The 18,777-nt window shown below is 36.6% G+C and overlaps 3 protein-coding genes across 3 annotated transcripts; 2 read left to right on the top strand and 1 right to left on the bottom strand.

Moving 5' to 3' along the window:
- Positions 1-940: 940 nt before the first annotated feature.
- LOC107793273 (guanine nucleotide-binding protein subunit beta-1) lies at positions 941-4,718 on the top strand (the record flags this gene model as incomplete). Its single annotated transcript, NM_001325561.1, is given in 6 exon segments — positions 941-1,192; positions 1,301-1,395; positions 2,608-3,032; positions 3,148-3,505; positions 3,819-3,932; positions 4,370-4,718. Coding segments are annotated over 6 exon segments (1,134 nt in total). The 5' UTR covers positions 941-1,086.
- A 664-nt stretch (positions 4,719-5,382) lies between these two features.
- Positions 5,383-6,398, top strand: LOC107793268 (transcription termination factor MTEF1, chloroplastic-like). The gene has a single exon (XM_016615590.2). It carries the CDS (start codon positions 5,434-5,436, stop codon positions 6,268-6,270), a length of 837 nt encoding a protein of 278 aa, XP_016471076.1. The 5' UTR covers positions 5,383-5,433; the 3' UTR covers positions 6,271-6,398.
- Positions 6,399-8,136: 1,738 nt separating this feature from the next.
- Positions 8,137-16,427, bottom strand: LOC107793274 (coatomer subunit gamma). Its single transcript, XM_075218156.1, has 18 exons — positions 16,145-16,427; positions 15,567-15,664; positions 15,390-15,440; positions 14,175-14,288; positions 13,883-14,083; positions 13,696-13,797; positions 12,768-12,875; positions 12,409-12,639; positions 11,883-12,133; positions 11,557-11,728; positions 11,266-11,421; positions 11,134-11,184; positions 10,304-10,444; positions 10,004-10,201; positions 9,783-9,914; positions 9,526-9,699; positions 8,832-9,071; positions 8,137-8,665 (listed from the first exon to the last, which is right to left on the bottom strand). Exons 1-18 carry the CDS (start codon positions 16,188-16,190, stop codon positions 8,471-8,473), a joined length of 2,661 nt encoding a protein of 886 aa, XP_075074257.1. The 5' UTR covers positions 16,191-16,427; the 3' UTR covers positions 8,137-8,470.
- Between the last annotated feature and the right edge of the window lie 2,350 nt (positions 16,428-18,777).

The raw sequence follows: 18,777 nt of genomic DNA, 5'->3' as shown, positions 1-18,777 counted from the left end.
CATTGATTGTGACGTGGTTCGAGATGCATTTTCACGACGTTGCAATTCTATAAAAATAAATGATAATAATAAAAGTGGTTTAAACTTAATAAAAGCACATAAGCCACAACATGTATTTAAATCAGATATTTAGCCATTATAACAATTTAAGCGACCGTGCTAGAACCACGAGATTCGAGGGTGCCTAACACCTTCCCTCGGGTCAACAGAATTCCTTACTTAGAATTTCTGGTTCGCAGACTTCATTTGGAAAGTTGAAAATTTTCTCGATTTGGGATTCAAGATAAATCGGTGACTTGGGACACCAAAAGTCAAACATTTCCTAAGTGACGACTCTGAATTAAATAAATAATCCCATTTCGAATATTATTACTTAAATTGGAAAAACTCCCTTGCGCATTTATCCTTTGGGGTAGACGCGCAAAAAGGAAGTGTGACAGTTTTACGACAGAATCAAGATCTGGAAATCACTTAGAATCTGAAAAATCATAACTTGAAAAACGAAGAGAAAAAAGGAATTCGTAGACAGCAGAAAATGATTCAACCCATCTATAACTCAAGTTAAACCTTGGAGCAACGATATTTCCCCCATTTTCTTTTCAAACTTCAGCAAAAGAAAGAAGAAGAAAGAAAACGAACAAGGAAGAGCAAGAGGTTGAAGTTATTTAAAAATGATTACAAATTAAAAAAATTTAAAAAAATAGGTATAAGTTAAAGGTGAGCGACCAAATAGGATACCGTCCAATTTTTAACTAACTTTTAACCAAGAGACATTCTATTGGGCCGGAAGCCCAAAGAGGACTTGGAGTCGCTGTCAACGAAGTCGTTGTGGACCCCATCAGAACAACAAACATGTCACGCCGCCACGTCATACAGCGTGGACCCGGCGGCTATCAGTCAAACAACAATCTGTAAAAGGCTGAAACCCATCCCACCACCACGCGCCCACCACCAACTTCCCTGACTCGCCACTGACTCAGCCTGACTCGTTCTCTCCTCTCCTCTTCAGAAAAAACCCTAATTTAATCAACGATTGTTCCACAATATTGAGATTTTCAGAAGAATTATGTTTGAATTTCCTTGAAAATGTCAGTGACAGAGCTGAAAGAGCGGCATATGGCCGCTACACAGACTGTAAATGATCTCCGTGAAAAACTTAAGCAGAAGCGTCTCCAATTACTCGACACTGATGGTTATTTCTTGCTTCCAATTCCTCATTTATTGTTATTTTTTGGAGTTTTAAGTTACTGTTATTTAGAGATCTGAATTTTCTTCTTTTTGGCTGTTAAATTTTTGGCAGTTTCTGGATATGCAAGGTCGCAAGGTAAAACTCCGGTCACCTTTGGCCCAACAGATCTGGTTTGTTGTAGGATCCTGCAAGGACACACTGGAAAGGTAGATGCTTTCACCAATTTGTAAATTTTATTCCAAGTGTTGTCTGTATTTGCACTTTATTTTCCTTATTTTGTTCCAAAAGTTGTCTGTATTTGCACATTTGTTGCCTATCCCAAAAAGAATACAAATAAATTCATGCTTTAACAGCCAAAGGTTTTCTAACACTCTTTTCATCTGGTACATGCAAAGTTTTTGATCCATAAATTTGACAACTTAAATTGGAATTCATTTAACTTGACAAATTTGATTTTGATGTGATATATCTTATGAAACCAACTTTCTAACTATTACTTTAGTATTTTGTTCTCCTACCAATAATATGATAAATAAGCTAGATTGACATCTTGAGCTTCTCATTCTGTCGAACACAGTCGTATAAAAAAGGGAGAAAGGGAGTACTAGTTTGTACTATAATATTTAAGAATAGGATAAAAGATTTTAAGCTTTGGTGGATTTTACTCTTCTTGGCTAATGGTTGTTAGATTTTTTACGGTTAGTGGCGCATCAAAGCAAGTATTTTAAAAGCCTTACTGCAAGCTTACGCCCACAACATGTAGGAAGCTGGCAAATAATTTTTGAACTGTGCATGAGTTTAGTAAGTGCTGACCACAATGTTTAAACCACTTGATTCTCGGATGTTGTGTCTGCTGAATTTGGATTAATACTTGGTCAACTTGTTAGTTATCTTCCACCCGGGAACTTGGAGATTGAGCAAAGATGATTGTGAAATCAAGCTAATTAGCTGGAAGCTGTTAATGAAACCAGTTTGCTTTTCTAAGGGCGTCTATAGTAATAACTATTAGACCATGAACGTAAGATCAATTGGAGAATTCACCCATACAGAGGCCAAAGTAAATTTAAGAAACATCATACTCATCGTGAACTAACAAAACAAAATCACTTTTTGGTGCCAGTAATCATTAAATAAATTGAGAAAATTTTACATGATCATACTCGCTTCTGACTTTTGCTTCTTTAGGTGTGTATAATATCCTCTAAGAACTTTGTTGATGTATATGAATGATGTATTGGTGGAGAGGTTAAAGCAAGTAAATAAGGAAACGACATACTTAAGAGTATGTTATATGACCATAAGGAAACATCATAATCCACAACAACTTAGTTGATGTATGTTGGATATCATAATATAATTCGAGTATTGCTTACTAATTGAGAAGTTGTATGACCAAAATCTTAAAAACTATTCTGCAGGTATATTCACTGGATTGGACTCCAGAAAAGAATCGTATAGTCAGTGCATCCCAAGATGGCAGATTAATAGTGTGGAATGCTCTCACAAGCCAGAAAACCCATGCAATTAAGCTTCCGTGTGCTTGGGTTATGACCTGCGCCTTCTCTCCTAGTGGGCAGTCTGTTGCCTGCGGTGGCCTTGACAGTGTCTGCTCTATCTTCAACTTAAATTCGCCAATCGATAAGGATGGGAACCATCCTGTATCAAGAATGCTTAGTGGGCATAAGGGTTATGTGTCTTCCTGTCAATATGTTCCAGATGAGGATACTCACCTAATAACTAGTTCTGGTGATCAAACATGTGTCCTTTGGGATATAACTACTGGTCTAAGAACTTCTGTCTTTGGAGGTGAGTTTCAATCCGGGCACACTGCAGATGTACAAAGGTGAGTTGGTGATCAATTGACTATGCAAATATTCTATCTCTGTCCTTTAACTATGTTAAACATATTTTCTGCATATAGTTTTGGAAGCAATCTTATTTCTTTTCCATTTATCCAGTGTCTCAATTAGTTCATCAAACCCCAGACTGTTTGTATCTGGGTCCTGTGACACAACTGCTCGACTGTGGGACACCCGAGTTGCTAGTCGAGCTCAACGAACATTTTATGGTCACGAGGGAGATGTTAATACTGTAAAGTTCTTCCCTGATGGTAATAGATTTGGAACTGGTTCAGAGGATGGAACCTGCAGATTATTTGACATTAGGACTGGACACCAGCTGCAAGTGTACTACCAGCCGCATGGTGATGGTGATATCCCTCATGTGACTTCCATGGCATTTTCTATCTCAGGCCGTCTTCTCTTTGTCGGATACTCAAATGGTGATTGTTATGTGTGGGACACCCTATTAGCAAAGGTACAAGAAAGTTGCATCTTGCTTTTAACTCATTTCTCCGAAGAAAAAAAAACCTCTATCATTCTGGAAATTATTTTCTGCAAACATTTTGAGATAATTCTTGGTCCAAGTATACTCATAGACATCTCTTCTTTTCAATAGAATTTCGTGCAACCTTCTCATAAGTAACATTCAAATTTGTTATCATTTTCCTTTTGGGATAGCATTTTCACTTCTTATTGTTTGATTGTTTGTGCATGTTTATGTTTATGATGTCTTTGTTCTTCTTATTTGGCATCAGCCTTATTCTTGCATTTACTCTTTGAATCAATAGGTGGTCCTAAACTTGGGAGGAGTTCAAAACTCTCATGAAGGGCGAATAAGTTGCCTGGGACTGTCAGCTGATGGAAGCGCCTTATGTACAGGAAGTTGGGATACAAACCTGAAGGTAAGCTTTAGAGTGATTTTCTTTTTCTAATGAACGAGAAACTACATTATATTTTTCAAGCATCAAGCAAAATTATAATGAACTGAAGAAATCTAATACTATATTAGAACCATTTAATTATAGAGTTATGTGCATGCGGGAAGAACTTATTAAATAATAACCCTGTTCTCACTTCTCAGTGAGAAACCAGTACCTTGAAATTTGGGGCCTCAGCTTTGCTCTTTGAACTAGACTTTATGATGGTTAGCCTTGAATATCAAGTAATTACCCAAAAGAAATGATTTACAATCAAATGATGCTCATCTCCTTTGTTTTCCCCGCAATAGATTCCTATGACTACATCACAGTTCAGTTTCCCAAGTATTCTACCGTTCTGATTGTTGTTAGATCTGTATGCGTTTGTAACAAGATCTTAAATTCCTTCTTCCTTTTGGCAGATTTGGGCTTTTGGAGGGCACAGAAGTGTGATCTGATTGATGAAACACCTCATTCTGTTATTTAATTCCTGTCCCTTTTCATTCTCATTTTCTTTCATAGCTAGCCTATTATTCGCGTTTCCTTTGGCATTGTCATAACCTGTAGATCTCTTGTATTCCAGTTAATATATCAGGCAGAGAAACCAAACTGTTCCATTTGCGATCATATGAATCTGACAAATATTACTGGATCAGCACCAGTTGTAAAGATAGCCTGTTTGTTTTCAAAATTGTCTGATGGTTTCAGCTGCTTCTGTAATTAAAATTCTATAATAGACGCTTGAAGAATGCAAACAAGCTTTTCTTTTTCCACTATTACAAAGCTGTTGAGATACTGAAATAGTCAGTTGATAGAACAGCCTAGGCATGAACATTTGCTCTCGGGTTAACAAGTCTTTAGTGAAAGTATTCATAGTTTTCTGGCTTTCTATCATATTTGAGAATATTCCCACTCAATTTATGTATGTGTGTGCATGTGCAAGTGTATATGTATATTATTAATTATTATATGCATGTGTATAGTTGGTAATATTGTTAGCTTGCTTCTAATTGCATAAGGGCAAAATTGTTGCAATGCCCCAGAATGCGATTAGAACCCACGATTTTTACTTTTTGGTGATTAGATGGTACAAGGTCGAGGAGAATTCCGTGGAAGAATAATAAAACATAGATTAATTAGTTGAAAGAAACTTTATTAAAACTCTTCTTTCCTTTTAGTACTAGATATTACAGGTGAAATTTATCTTTACTCTCTATTTTAGCGAATAAATAAAAAAAAGAAACATATTTGTTACTCCCTATGTCATTTTCTCCAAAATAGTTGTTCCTTTCCTTTTCAGAAGTTAAAATAAGTGGATATTTTAGCAATATGTTAAAATGCATAATTTCACCATTTTAATAATTAAAAAACTGGTAAGTACTACTCGTAGTGAAAACAATTTGGGAGGGAATACGCATAACCACATGACAAATAGACAATGTAGATAAATGTGGCTAAAGAACCAAAGACATAAGGAAAAGAAGCTATGTTTCTTTGCTCTTCTATCCCAACTAAAAAAATCTGCTCCTTCATTTCTGCCACAAATATCCCTTTTTCTTCATCTCCAAACCCTCCTTTCCTCCTAAGATTTCGCACTTCTCATCGTGAAAATCTCCGTTATCTAAAATCCCTCGGCATTATCAAGCCAGGAAACAAAACCTACAAAAGCCCATCAGCTGAATCCCTTTCACATATCTTATCCATTGTGAACCTCCTAAATTCCCAAGGATTTTCCGAAGCTGATATATCAAGAATAGCTCTTGTTTGCGACCAAGTATTTTCACCTGAATTTAGTCCTGCCCATGTTGAATCTGTATTTGAATTCTTCAAATTTGATTTGGCTGCAACCCCAGAAGAAACTCGAGGTTTAATTCTTAGATGTCCTCAAATTCTTGAATCCAATGTCCCCTTCTGTCTGAGACCGACACTGATTTATCTTAAAGAACTAGACATTGGAAATTTGAACTTGTCAACAACCTTAAATGCTCATCTTCTGAATACCCGAGTGGATAAATTGGAAGAAAAGATTAGATTTTTGCAAGGTATTGGGTTTTCCTATGAAGAATCAGCTAAGTTTTGTGCTAGATTTCCTGCTATATTTGGTTATAGCATTGAACACAACTTGTGGCCAAAATATGTGTATTTGGTTGAGGAGATGAGGAGGGATATCCAGGAACTGAAAATGTTCCCTCAGTACTTTGCTTTCAGCCTTAGAAACAGGATTGTGCCTAGACATTTGCATCTCAAAGAAAGAAATGTTACCATGCCTTTGAAAAGAATGTTGCTGTGGAGTGATCAAAGATTTTATGCTAAATGGAAATGAAATTTTCTACTTTGTTAATTCATGATTTTCTGTACAGCACCCTATTTGCATTTCTTTTCAGTAAAGCGAATGTTAAGTGCCTAAGTGGTGAAAGATTAGTTTCATGTATATATATAATATATTTCGAGTGACATTGCCCCTAATATAATGGCCGTCTTTACAGCAATAGGTGATCTCATTTAGTAATTTATTCGCTTGCGATCATTAAGCACCGAATTAGTGCAAGTCTTATAGCATGTTTGCCCATCTAACTTATTTTGAGAAGTATTTTTTTTTTTTTGAAAAGTACTTTTGAAAAGAAATAATTTGTGTTTGGTTAATTAATTTGAAAAACACTTCTAAGCAATGTCGAAGCCATTTTGAACACCCTTTGTTAGTGGGTTATGCAAGGGTGTTCAAAGTCTATTTTTAATGAGCAAAATTCATTTATAGCCGTTCGGGCTAAATTTATAACACCCACTAGCCCAAAGTTACATTATACACTGTATAGCCAAAAAGTTATTCTAGTGGCTAGCCACCGAACTCACAAGCACCTGATTGCCGAAGGCAACACTAACAGTTTTTTTTTGCACTTTCCCCATTTAGTTTTGCTTGGATTCTTTCTATATATCTTCTGTTTCCCAATCTTGTAGTATTACTTCAGTAATTTTTTCTTCCTCGCGTGACCTCTTTTCGGCGAATTTCTAAAGATGCTCTTTGTCGGCCAAAACTAGTAGCCCAAAGAATTACATTATTTTCCATTTGCAAGAATTTTGGCTTTTATAATACTCCCATCGAAAACATTGGAAGTATGAATTAAGGAGAATTACATCAATCATCAATGTTGCCAATTGGCAAATTTTGAGAGGGACATACAACTGTTTAAATTATTTTCTTGACAAGCTATAATCTTTTTTGGCTTACATGATATCATCAAATTAGAAAGAAAAGGAAACTTATGAAAAGAAAATACAATTCTGGTTATAACTTTTTAAATCAGACATGCAATTGGTCATTTGATTTTCCAGTTATGTCTTGGTAAGTGGTAGGGTACAACCGTACAAGGGAGAAAGGTAGTGGAAGGTACATAGAAAATAGGTTGTCACTATTAGTAAAATATACAAAATACTCGTATTGTACAATTTATATACAATAGACTGTCACTATACAAAAAATATACAAAATAGACTCTCACTATACAAAAAATATACAAATAAACTGTCACTATACAAAAAATATACAAAATAGATGTAACTATACAAAATATATACAAAAAAAACTGTCACTATATAAAAATACATGATACACTTGTACTTAGGATACAATATTTATACATTGCAAAATAAATATTTATATATTGCACTAGGGAGGGGTAGAACCTACAACCTTCAACTTAGGAAACAAGTGCTCTATCCACTAAGCTACATGCGCTTATGTTGTCATACTCATTCCTTTCGGCTACTATATGCAATACTTTTGGGCCGAAGGACCATTTTTTGTAAGTAGGACAAAACATGAGCTATTAAAATTTTGAGGGGCTATAGAGGGTAGTTTTCCCATTTTTAATCACTAACAAGTAATATTTTACCATAGCATAAATTTTCTGTGAAGGGTGGTCCAACATAGCTTCACCCCTGCTTCTGAGCAGCAATTAGTGTTTGGCCAAACTTTTAAAAACTGCTTCTAAATGTATTTTTCTCAAAAGTGCTTTTCAAAAAAGTGCTTTTACAGAAGCTATTTTTTGTGGTTCTCTAAAACTGTTTCTGCTCAAAAGCACTTTTCTTCTTCCAAAAGCTTGGTCAAATACTTCAACTTTTGAAAAAAAAAATGCTTCTAAAATTGGAAAAACTTCCAAAGAGGCTGTTAGTATTACTTCTACAATCACACTGAGAATGAACTGTCTTGATCGCAAAATTTAGAATGAATACAACAATCATGAAGTACCGGGATCTCACTTTGACAATATGCAAAATATACGGAGCAGGTTTGGGTAACTACTAGACTATCGACCCTTTGCTTTGAACAAAAGAAAAAGGTATTTAAAAAAAAAAAGGAAGGGAAAGACAATTTTAGTGGTCGAATTCCCTAAGCGGACTGACTCCTTGAAGAATGTCTCGCAGTCTGACAGTTCAAATTTACTAAGTACAAAAAAGAAAAAGAAAATATATCTTTCTGCTTTGCCATGACGAGGACGACTAGTCTTCAGCCCATCTAACAAAGCTTAGCCACTTGCAACTATTTCATGAATTGCATCACTGACAGATATATCTTCAGACCTAACAGCCAGTTTCATTGCAACATCCTTTGGCCCATCGACTCCAAATGACAACCGAACAAGAACCTTTACACCACCAATGTAAACACCAGATAATAAACATGTGTGCGATCTTGAATTGCTTGGGACCACCTCAGTGCCCTGGAAAAAAAACCATAGAACAGTTAGCTTCCACAGACAGAAATACGCATAGTAGTTGGGAAAATGTTTGACCAAATATGAATGAGGTAAGCTATAAAGTATGCCCTGTTTTATAGAGTTCTAACAGAAATGTTGAGACTGAGTTGAGTAAAACCATAAGACAAACCTCGCAAGGTTGCATGCCAAGTAGGTCAATGACTGTATTTACAGCTTCAGCCAGGCTTTCCCTTGGTCCAAGACCATATTCATCTACCTTTTCACAATCTGGTCCCAAACTCTCCCAGGCATTCCTAAAGTTGGATACTCCTACTTTTAGCACATAATCTGCTGAAACAACCTCAAGGTCTTCTAGCTGGTATTCGTCTTCGACGCCATCGTCTTCAGCCTCACCAGTAGTTGGATCAACCTAGTGAATCACCAGAGAATCATCACAGTGCATTGACAGAAAGATGGATTGTACAAACACATTAGGCAAGTTAAAAGGCACTACATTTCAGAATCAAACCATTTACAGATGGAAAGAACAGAATCGGGTTTTTTTTTCCTTTGGGAGGTAAGGCTGCAAAGGATTTGTTAACAAGCCAATCCCTCTGCCTGTTGTTTAGTTTGGTTGGGTCTGGAATTTAACACTGCAGCTGAATTATATAGCTTAGAAGAAAAGTGTCCAAAATTAGAGGTTAAATTAGTTCTTAAAGTTCAGCATTTGGAGGATAATTACACAACTTCTTGGGATGCAGCTATTATCATGGAAATGAGATGGCTTAGTCCAGATGCTTCACACAAGTGACATGGCTGGTATACCTCAAAGTCAGAGACATTCCATCCAGATTTGTTTCCAAAATAATTCAGGAGAAATATACCTCTTTAACAATGAATCTCAACGTGTTTGAGAATTTGCCAACAGCAGGTTCTCCTTCTGGTTTCTCGAAAGCCACAAATGTTTGCCCTGGGGTATCATATGGCAGGGACTTGAGAGGTTTGGATGCTACTTCAGAAAATTCCTCTGCTTCAGAAGCATCTACTATAACAGTGACCTGGCAGCAGGCAAACAACACTTCACAATGATGATCAGGTGAAATTAGAACGAAAGAAATGCCTCCAAATAAAAGTTTAATACATTCTCCAGCAATTGCTCAGGAATAGTGTTGGTGCAGTTGTACTGGAACACGATATGATTGTCAAAAATGTGCTTGACAACGTTAACAGCATATTCTGTTTCAGCTTCTGTAAGCTCCACTGGTGCAGATGACTGATCATAGATGGAAAAATGACTAGCTTAAATAAGTGCAAAAGAAATCACCATAGAAAATAAATGATCATGAATCTCAAAATACGAACCTTGAAAAGCTTTCCATAACTGGCAAATTCTGGAATAGAGGACAGTAACCTTTCATACGCATCAACAGTGGAAGTGGGAGCCACAGGAGGAGCAGCCAAACCGGTTGGCTTTTTACCAGGTGCTTTCTTCTCTGACAAGGGTTGAGATTTGACTTCCTTAGGTACAGAATGAATGTCAAATGGCTCCTCCGAGGGCTCCTGCCACCATTAAAGCAAAACATCAGATAACAAATGCAAAAAGAAACATCAGATAACATATGCAAAAAGAACTAGAGATTGCAAGATAGAGAAGCTACATACATAGTTCTTCAAACTTGTTTCCAGATTGGTTAGAGGGACACCGAGTGAGCCAAAAAGGAACTCTTTCACCTCTTCATCAGTTTCAACAACTGCACCATCACCTCCAAGGGTATTCAAGTAAAGTGTTGCACGGTCACGAACCTGCCAAAAGATTGCAACAATTGTAAGATAACCGAAAGAGATTATAACACAAAAACACATGTCGTAATCATTGAAGACTATAGAGAACTATTTGATTCATTTACCAGAGTTATAAAGACAGAAAACGAAGAAGAATCTGATGGAAGTTTTAAAACTTCATTCGTGAAAAAAACAGTGTTTCTGATGAGCAAGGAGATGCAGATCATTTCAGATGATTTCTCACATATGTAGGTTGCAAAAAACTAGTCCATGCAATTAAAGTGTCCAGTTGCTTGCCATAAAGGAATAGACAGCTTAGTTACACAGTAAAAACTAGGAATTGTTTCTTTTTTAGTTTACATAGGAAAAACAAAAAGATGGGGGGGGGGGGGTTCAGAAGGCTGGCTGAAGTATCAACCATTTCTATTGCGAAAAGAAATTCTTATGAGTAAATGCCAAACGAGTTCTGCAATCCCAACACCATGAATGAAACAAAATGAAATATGGAATCTTTGGTTCGTTCTTTTACTACATTTGTTTTAATTGGAAACAACTATACTTTTGGAAAGCACGTGATTTCTCATATATTCAGGGGCCTAAATTTCACAAACGAATGGTTGACCTGACTAACAAGAATGGAAAAGGATAAAGTAATCATTAACACGGTAACGCATAGCAATAACTAGAAGACATGAAATCTCAGGACTAACCTCATCATCACTGTCAAACAGACAACGTTTCAACAGCACAAATATACGAGGCTGCAGCATTTTAAAGAAACAGTTTTAAAGTCAAAATATAGCATTCAGTCATGATACATACTGAAACCAGAACAATTCTACCTTTAATGAATCAACCAAGGCACCAAACTTTGCTAAGGTGCTCACTGCACTGGCCCGAACTGTTGCATTTTCAAGTATCACCCGATTATATATGTATCGTATGTACTTACTGGGGTCAGAGGTCTTAGGTCCTTCATTTCCAAGAAAATGTAGTATCTACGGAAAAAATTGAGGTGAGAAATAAATAAATACAGCATCTCATAAACCAAATGAAAACCAAAATTACAATGAAATAATGTAGATAGACAAGAAAACCATGATATTAGCAAGAAAAGAGGAGAGGAAACTAACCTGCGTAGAAAGATACGTGAATTCACAGTCCTCAATGAATTCACACAAGTGAAGCAGCCCACCTTCTTTGGCATCTGGGATATCTCTAATCAGGATCACAATTGAATCAACAATAGCCTTCTTGTACTCAAAGCCACCTTCTTCCCTCAAAATATTGCTCAAGAAATTCATCCTGTTATTATTTAAAAAACATAAATATCCATATTAAGTGATTGTAAAAAAGAAAGAAAAAAAAGTTGTATCCCCAGCCACAACCCCCTAGTTTTGTTTTGCATACATGTGCATATTGATATCCAGGTTTCTAAGAGAAGTTCATGATTACTCACAAAGATCTATACTTAAGGGGGAATTTCAAACACAATGATCTAATTGCTTCCACCACCACTATCTTAAACTCATCAGCAATGTCCGACATGAAGTTAGTAATCTGCTTCATTAGACGATCAACGCTTGATTCATTCCCGGTCTTGAGTAGAGTTGTGATGGCCAAAGTTGCGATGCTCCTATTTTGATCAGAAATCAAGCTCTCCATATCAATGTTGCAATTTGTCACAGCCATAGGATGTGTCATTGCCACCTGCACATGGTTCAACAATTAATACTTGTGCTGCATCAGCAGAAACCAGAAGCAGTTGGTACTATAACAGACTAAGGTTTTCTCTTTTTTTCTGAACAAATTAAGCTTTTCAGTTACAAATGTTAAGAAGGTCAATACTGTAACCAGGCAGTGGAAAAATTGTAATGTGTGCCATTCGACTAAGCAACTCAATAATTATTCATGAACCACAATTACCAAATTAATCATTCGTAATAAAACTAGTAGACCAATGAAATTATACGAAGATGAATCACCTTATTCAAAGTGCGGACAGCAGCGAACCTAAGAACTGGCTTAGAAGAGCTCAAAAAGAGCTGTAGAACAGTAATAGCAGGAGTTAATTCTCGACTAGTCACACCACTAAGCTCTGTGATCGCCCTGGCTGCTTCAAAAATAACCATTTCAGCTTTGTGACGAAGGCAACTCTCTAAATAGTCATAGAATGGACGATCTCCTGTTTGGCTAATGCCAGATTCTCTTATAACCTGAAGAGATGTGAATCCAAATTGGCAATAAATAATCCAGAATTAGGATATCTTTCCGGCTGGCAAAAGCCCAATCACATAACTAAATTAATGCCAAAACTGGAAGAAAAAGGGAAAAAAGAGGGCACCTGACTAGTATAACGAATCAAAAGGCATTGAGCTAGAGGTGAGCGGACACTCCCTTTTGTCAAACTGGTAACTAGCTTGCTAACAGCTAAGCGGTCATTTTGTCGAATCTGCAAATGCAGGAAGAAAATCATATCAGCTGAACAAACCTTGATGTTAAGACCTAGGGAAACATAACCTGTCATGTGATCTATCACCTTTACCTTCACAACATTGAAAGAACCAAAAAACTAAAAGGAAGAAACAATACAGCCGAGATTTTAATGAACAAGAGAATATGAAAAAACTCGACTTTAGCAGGTGGTAGGAAACCAGAGATCAAAACATGTTAATACCTGAGTAGGAGTGGCAAACTGGCAGGTCGGGCCAGTTATGGCACGGGTCGAAAACGGGTAATACAAAATGGATAAATTATCCGATCCGACCCATATTTAATACGGATAAAGAATGGGTTAACCGGCGGATAATATGGATAACCATATTATCCATGACTTCTTGAATATGATCACTTTTGGGAGAATCACTAGTCTCCCAAATTTGAGGAACCCCCAATTTGAGGCTTTACAAATATAAAACTTAAACCTATTAGTTATCCATTTTTTAAGTGGATAATATGGTTCTTATCCATATTTGACTCATTTTTAAATAGTTCATTATCCACCCATATTTTAATGGACAATATGGGTAGATAACTATTTTCTTTTATCCATTTTGCCACCACTATACCTGAGCATTGAAAGAAAGGGCACCCACCAAATATTTTAAGATTTAAGAACATAAAATCAAATCAGTATATATGAGAACTAGTACTATTTCAATTCTTTAATTATGAGACTTAATAGTTATGATTGTGTAAACAAAGAAAAATTTATGACATAGATAATAATTCAAAGCAAAATTGGTTAGTTAAATAGCAGATATCACACATACCTGGTGCAGCAGGGCCAGTGCATGGAACTGAACAAGAGCTGCCCTTGATTGAACAGCTTCCTGTACCTCATTGCTCCATCTCTTCACAATTTCTGGATTTGTCTGTTGAAAAGAAACATAGGCCAAGGAGAGTTAGGAAGATACCACCAAACAAGCAAAACATGAAAAAGGGTTATTGAAACCTTACCTGAAGCAAATGGATTCCACTCACAAGGGCAGCACTTGCAACAACAGGGTTTTTGTCAACAATGGCTTGTTTCAAGTATCTCTCTATTTGGGTGAGAAGTGTCCCATCCGTGATTCGACAAAGGACACGAATAGCATTTGCCCGATACATATCAGTTCTGCTATTCATGTCCTTCATAAGAGAGCTCGTAACAATGATGACCTTTTAGAGGCAAAGAAACCACATGTTATTTTCATTCAGAGAATCAGTGGAACCTTACAAGAACAAACGAAAAAACCACTTTGCATCTAACCTCGTCTGCAGAGGGAGAAAGCTCTTTAATTATCAGGTACACCATTCTCCTGAGACCAATATCCTTTGACTGAAAGAGTTTTGTGACAGCAAAGAAGACTCCTGTAGCCTCAGCCTACAAATTAAAACAACTTAAGTGGAAGTCTCACCGGAAGAGAGACAGAGAGAGAGAGAGAGAGTCATCAAAGTGACGTAAAAAGATATCTGTACTGTAGAAAAGACAAGAATGTTTAGCTTGCTTCAGTTTGTAAATTTAAGAGGGGATAAAGAGAACTATTCAAGAGCCATAGCATGGACGTGACAGAAATATCCACATGCGTTAAAACAGGAATTTACACAACTAGCAAATGGCTCCAGTAATAATGAAAAAGAAACATTGCACAACAAAGAAATGATATGGTTCTAAAATATGGGCACTAAAACAAAGTAAAGAAAGGGAAAGACTACAAGGGAGGGAACCTTTCTTTGATCTGTTGCACATATTGGTCAGTTTTTTTGAGTAGGTTTTCAATTCAATTTGGCTAATTAACTTTATTATGTATAAAAATTCTCCGTTTGACTAGCCAAATGTATGAATTCCAAAAAAAATTAACTGCTGGACAGTGTCTAGAGAAACTCATTGCACACTGTGAAAATAGTTCAAGACAATAACAGACTAGATGTCTAAGGAAAAGTACAGAAACAATCATTTAATTGGAAAAAAACTATCATACTAACACAGGTAGGTCTATATGTATTGCATTGTTGAGAACTATTTTTTCACTCTCAAGTCGAAAGGCATTAGCAAGTGATATTATCCATTTTATTTTTGATAAGGTAAATAACAGATGATATGATCTACAGACAAGAGACATAATCAGTTAATACCAATTCTATGTATGGCCACATAAATCCAGAGAAAACAAAAATTGTTCCCTGAAGTACAAAGTTGAGTAGAATTCATGAAAGATAATGCCCTTCATAGTGCAAAAACAGTAAACTTTGCTTGTCACGGAGTCACTTATCATATATTATCCTTATCTTTGAATTTTAATTTTTCTCATTAAATATAATGTTATACTCTGATAGCTGACGTCACACATCTCTCTATTTCTTCCTTGTTTTCTTTCACTATTTAAATGGCGGTTTGGGCATTTAATATGTGATGTTTCATTGTACAATTTGCCAAAAAATGGAACAATGATTTACTGCTAAAATTAATAGCTTCAGAGCTAACCTTTGTAAACGACTCTCCCTGATTCAGAAGATACAGAAGCTTCGTAATGACCTGAAACACCCAAAAAGCACCCAAAAATAAAACTCAAGTCCAACCAATTTAAAATGCCACATAACAGAAATGAAGTTAATTTACTTTTGCACGTCAGAATTAAAAAAAATGACCAAAACAACATACTTGTGAGCATCTCCGTGCATCCAATTGAGGATCATTGAAAACCCTAGCTTCCTGAAGAACAGCCCCCTTCTCAATCCCCAGAAATGGGGAGTAGTCCACTGTTTTGTCACAGAAATCCACCATGAAAATGCCATTTCACCACTAAATACACATTCAATCCTAATGTACCTAGATCTAGGCAGAAACTGATCATTCCCACAGTGTAAAACTAAACAATAATAATCTGAGCAAATTAACTTTCCCGACATCATTCCACTACGCAGTTACACACACTACACTAAATATTCCTAATAGCGATATATGACTGAAATACACATTGCACAACTGAGAAGTAGTTATGAAAAGAAAGTTAGGAAAAAAACAGCTAGTAGCAAAAGCTGATTCATAAGAAATCGACCGTAATTCTTTTCAGATTCACTTAGCCAAATAAACGCTAATTTAGAATATAAACCAAAATGCAGATCTATACACAGGCAAAAGCACAATCGAATCAATTAAATTCAAAACAACCGAGAAAATTAAGCTTGTTCTCTAATCAAAGTAAACACAGCGGAAACGGGAATTAAAAAAAAACGTACTTTCGTCATCGCGATCATCGTCCTTCTTCACCAGAGGCTGAGCCATTCTGAAACTACAGCAGAGATCTGTAAGGATTCAGGTAAAAAAAAGTGAAACGTAGTCGATCAGAATGTAACCGGAAAAAAAGTGAGATCGTTGTGTGAAAAACAGAATGAATCTGAATATATTTATATGGGGATAGCAGCGAAGTCGAATTACGGATCTCTCGATCTCCCTCGGCGTACGAGTTTACTGAAGAGGGTGAAATGGGGGATCCGGGTTTTTAACCGTAGACTATCTTACAGTTGAACAAAACAGAGGCCACTAACCAATGGCTCGTTTACACGTCAGACGGAATTAAAAAAAAAACATAAAATGGCTGCAAATAAAACTCTCCGTTTCAGAAAAATAAAATATTAAACATTATATATTTATAAATTAATAGCCTTACGATATTCCATTTCAATAAATACATATTTTTAAAAAATTGTATAAAATACTATATTAACTAATTATATTAGAGTTATAAAATAAGTTTAAGAAAAAAAAATATGAATTTCAAAAAATGATGATTATTGATTCTATGTAGCAACCCAATAAATAAAAAAACAATGGCAATATAGAAGTCATCAATCATCTTAATCACTATTTTCAACTTAGGATTTATTCTATCGCTAAAATTTCATTAGTTATCATGCTTATTTTTACGTAGGTTATAGAATAAAAATTAAATTTTTTATATAATTAGGAAAACTGATCCCATTTAGCTATTTCATTAAGAAAAAATCATGCCCATAGAAGTCCTCATATGCCTTATTATGATTTTTGAGGACTTCTTTGGGAATATCTTACAAAATTTATTGTTGTCATGGGCGACTTTCCAGTCATGCCATATGACCTCTTGGACGCGCCCCAAGATGTTCTAGTAAGCCTCCTAACGCCTAACACCATGGACGACCCTGTGGTCTTGGCTGCGCCAAGTGACAGGCGCGCATGTGCCTCTGTCGCCCCACCGGTAACCCTCGCCAGCGTCCAGCCGTAAGTAGATGCCAATAGCACAGTGCGCAGACAACGCCACAAGCACAAACTATGATGCCAAAGACAAGTTTGCTGACAACGGACATGTTTCTACCTTGTAGAAAACTAAGTCCTTTTTCATTGTAAATATAGAGTAGTTTTATTTCATGTACTTGCATTATGATTCTCTAGCTTAGTTAGGTTAGGTCTTGTAACTTTGGTTTTTTTTTTTAAGCAATATTAGGGGGATCAAGCAATCAAACTTTAATGAGGTGCAAGGAGTAAAGTGAGTACTCCAACTCAGTGAGTAACAAATGTAAATAACAAGTGAAAGTAAGAAAACACGTAAGGCACAAGGCATTCTATAATGAAGCAGTAAAACCATTTAAAAGCAGTAAGACAGAGAAAAGTCAAGTAAAATCCTCTTTCAACAAGTAAACAAGTAATTGACAGGTAATTAAAGTAAAGTAAACAAATATAAGTTTGCCCATCTGGCACAATATCAACAAATCCGCCCCTCGGGCAATATCTCAGAACAATACCAGCCCCTCAGGCTCAATCTCACATCACAATGGGTACCCGCACTCACTGGGGGTGTGCAGACTCCTGGAGGGGCCCCTTACAGCCCAAGCGCAATAACAAGCCATCTCGTGGCATCAAACTAGGCTCTCGACCTCATGTCAATCAAGCCACCTCGTGGCATACATATCCCAGGCCCTAGTCCTCATATCAGTATCAGTGTTTCCTCACAACGTAGGCCCTCTGCCTTACTCAGTCAAAAATCATCACAAGCCTTTCGGGCAATAGTAAAACATTGTTTCTCAGCCCAAACATCATTTAAAATATCATTTAAGTATTAAAACTGAGTAGACATGGCTGAGTGGTAAAACACTGGAAAATAACATGACTGAGTTCAAGTATACAGTAACAGTGAGGAAATATCAATAAAAAAAATCTCCGAAGGGTTCAAATAGTTGACACTAGGCCCAAATATGGCATTTAGCCCAAGTAATGATGGTAACAAATAGTTTCCAATCAAATACGTGGTAAAATCATCAATCGGGACGGACCAAGTCACAATCCCCAATAGTGCATGACCCCACGCTCGTCATCAAGCGTGTGCCTCACCTCAATATAGCACTACGATGTGCAAATCCGGGGTTTCAAACCTTCAGAGCATCATTTATAATCATTACTCACCTCGAACCGGCTAAATCTCTAGCTCGCGATGCCTTTGCCCCTCGAATCGGCCTCTATGCATGTCGAATCCATCCAAAATCAGAACGAGTACGTCAACATATGCTAAGGAAACAAAGCCCAAGCGAAAACAATCAACAAATGGCACAAATCTCGAAATTACCAAAAACTGACCCCCGGGCCCACGTCTTGAAAATCAGAAATTTTCACATCAATAGATTCCTTATCTCCCCACGAGTTCATACATATCAAAAGTTCTCAAATCCAACCCTAAATGGTCCTTCAATCCACAATTAAAGGCCTAAGTTCTCAAGCCCTAGTTTCCCCAATTTTCACCTTTAATTTCCATGATTTCTAGCTCTAATCCATGAAATAATAGCATAGGAACGGGTTTTTGGTCCAAAATCCTTACCTCAATGAAGTCTCCTTGAATTCCCTC

This window comes from Nicotiana tabacum, chromosome 7, assembly GCF_000715075.1.
Source record: "Nicotiana tabacum cultivar K326 chromosome 7, ASM71507v2, whole genome shotgun sequence".
In the NCBI taxonomy this organism is placed as follows: domain Eukaryota; kingdom Viridiplantae; phylum Streptophyta; class Magnoliopsida; order Solanales; family Solanaceae; genus Nicotiana; species Nicotiana tabacum.
The sequence above is the reverse complement of the archived record's forward strand: the minus strand, read 5'-3'. Positions and strand labels throughout refer to the sequence as shown.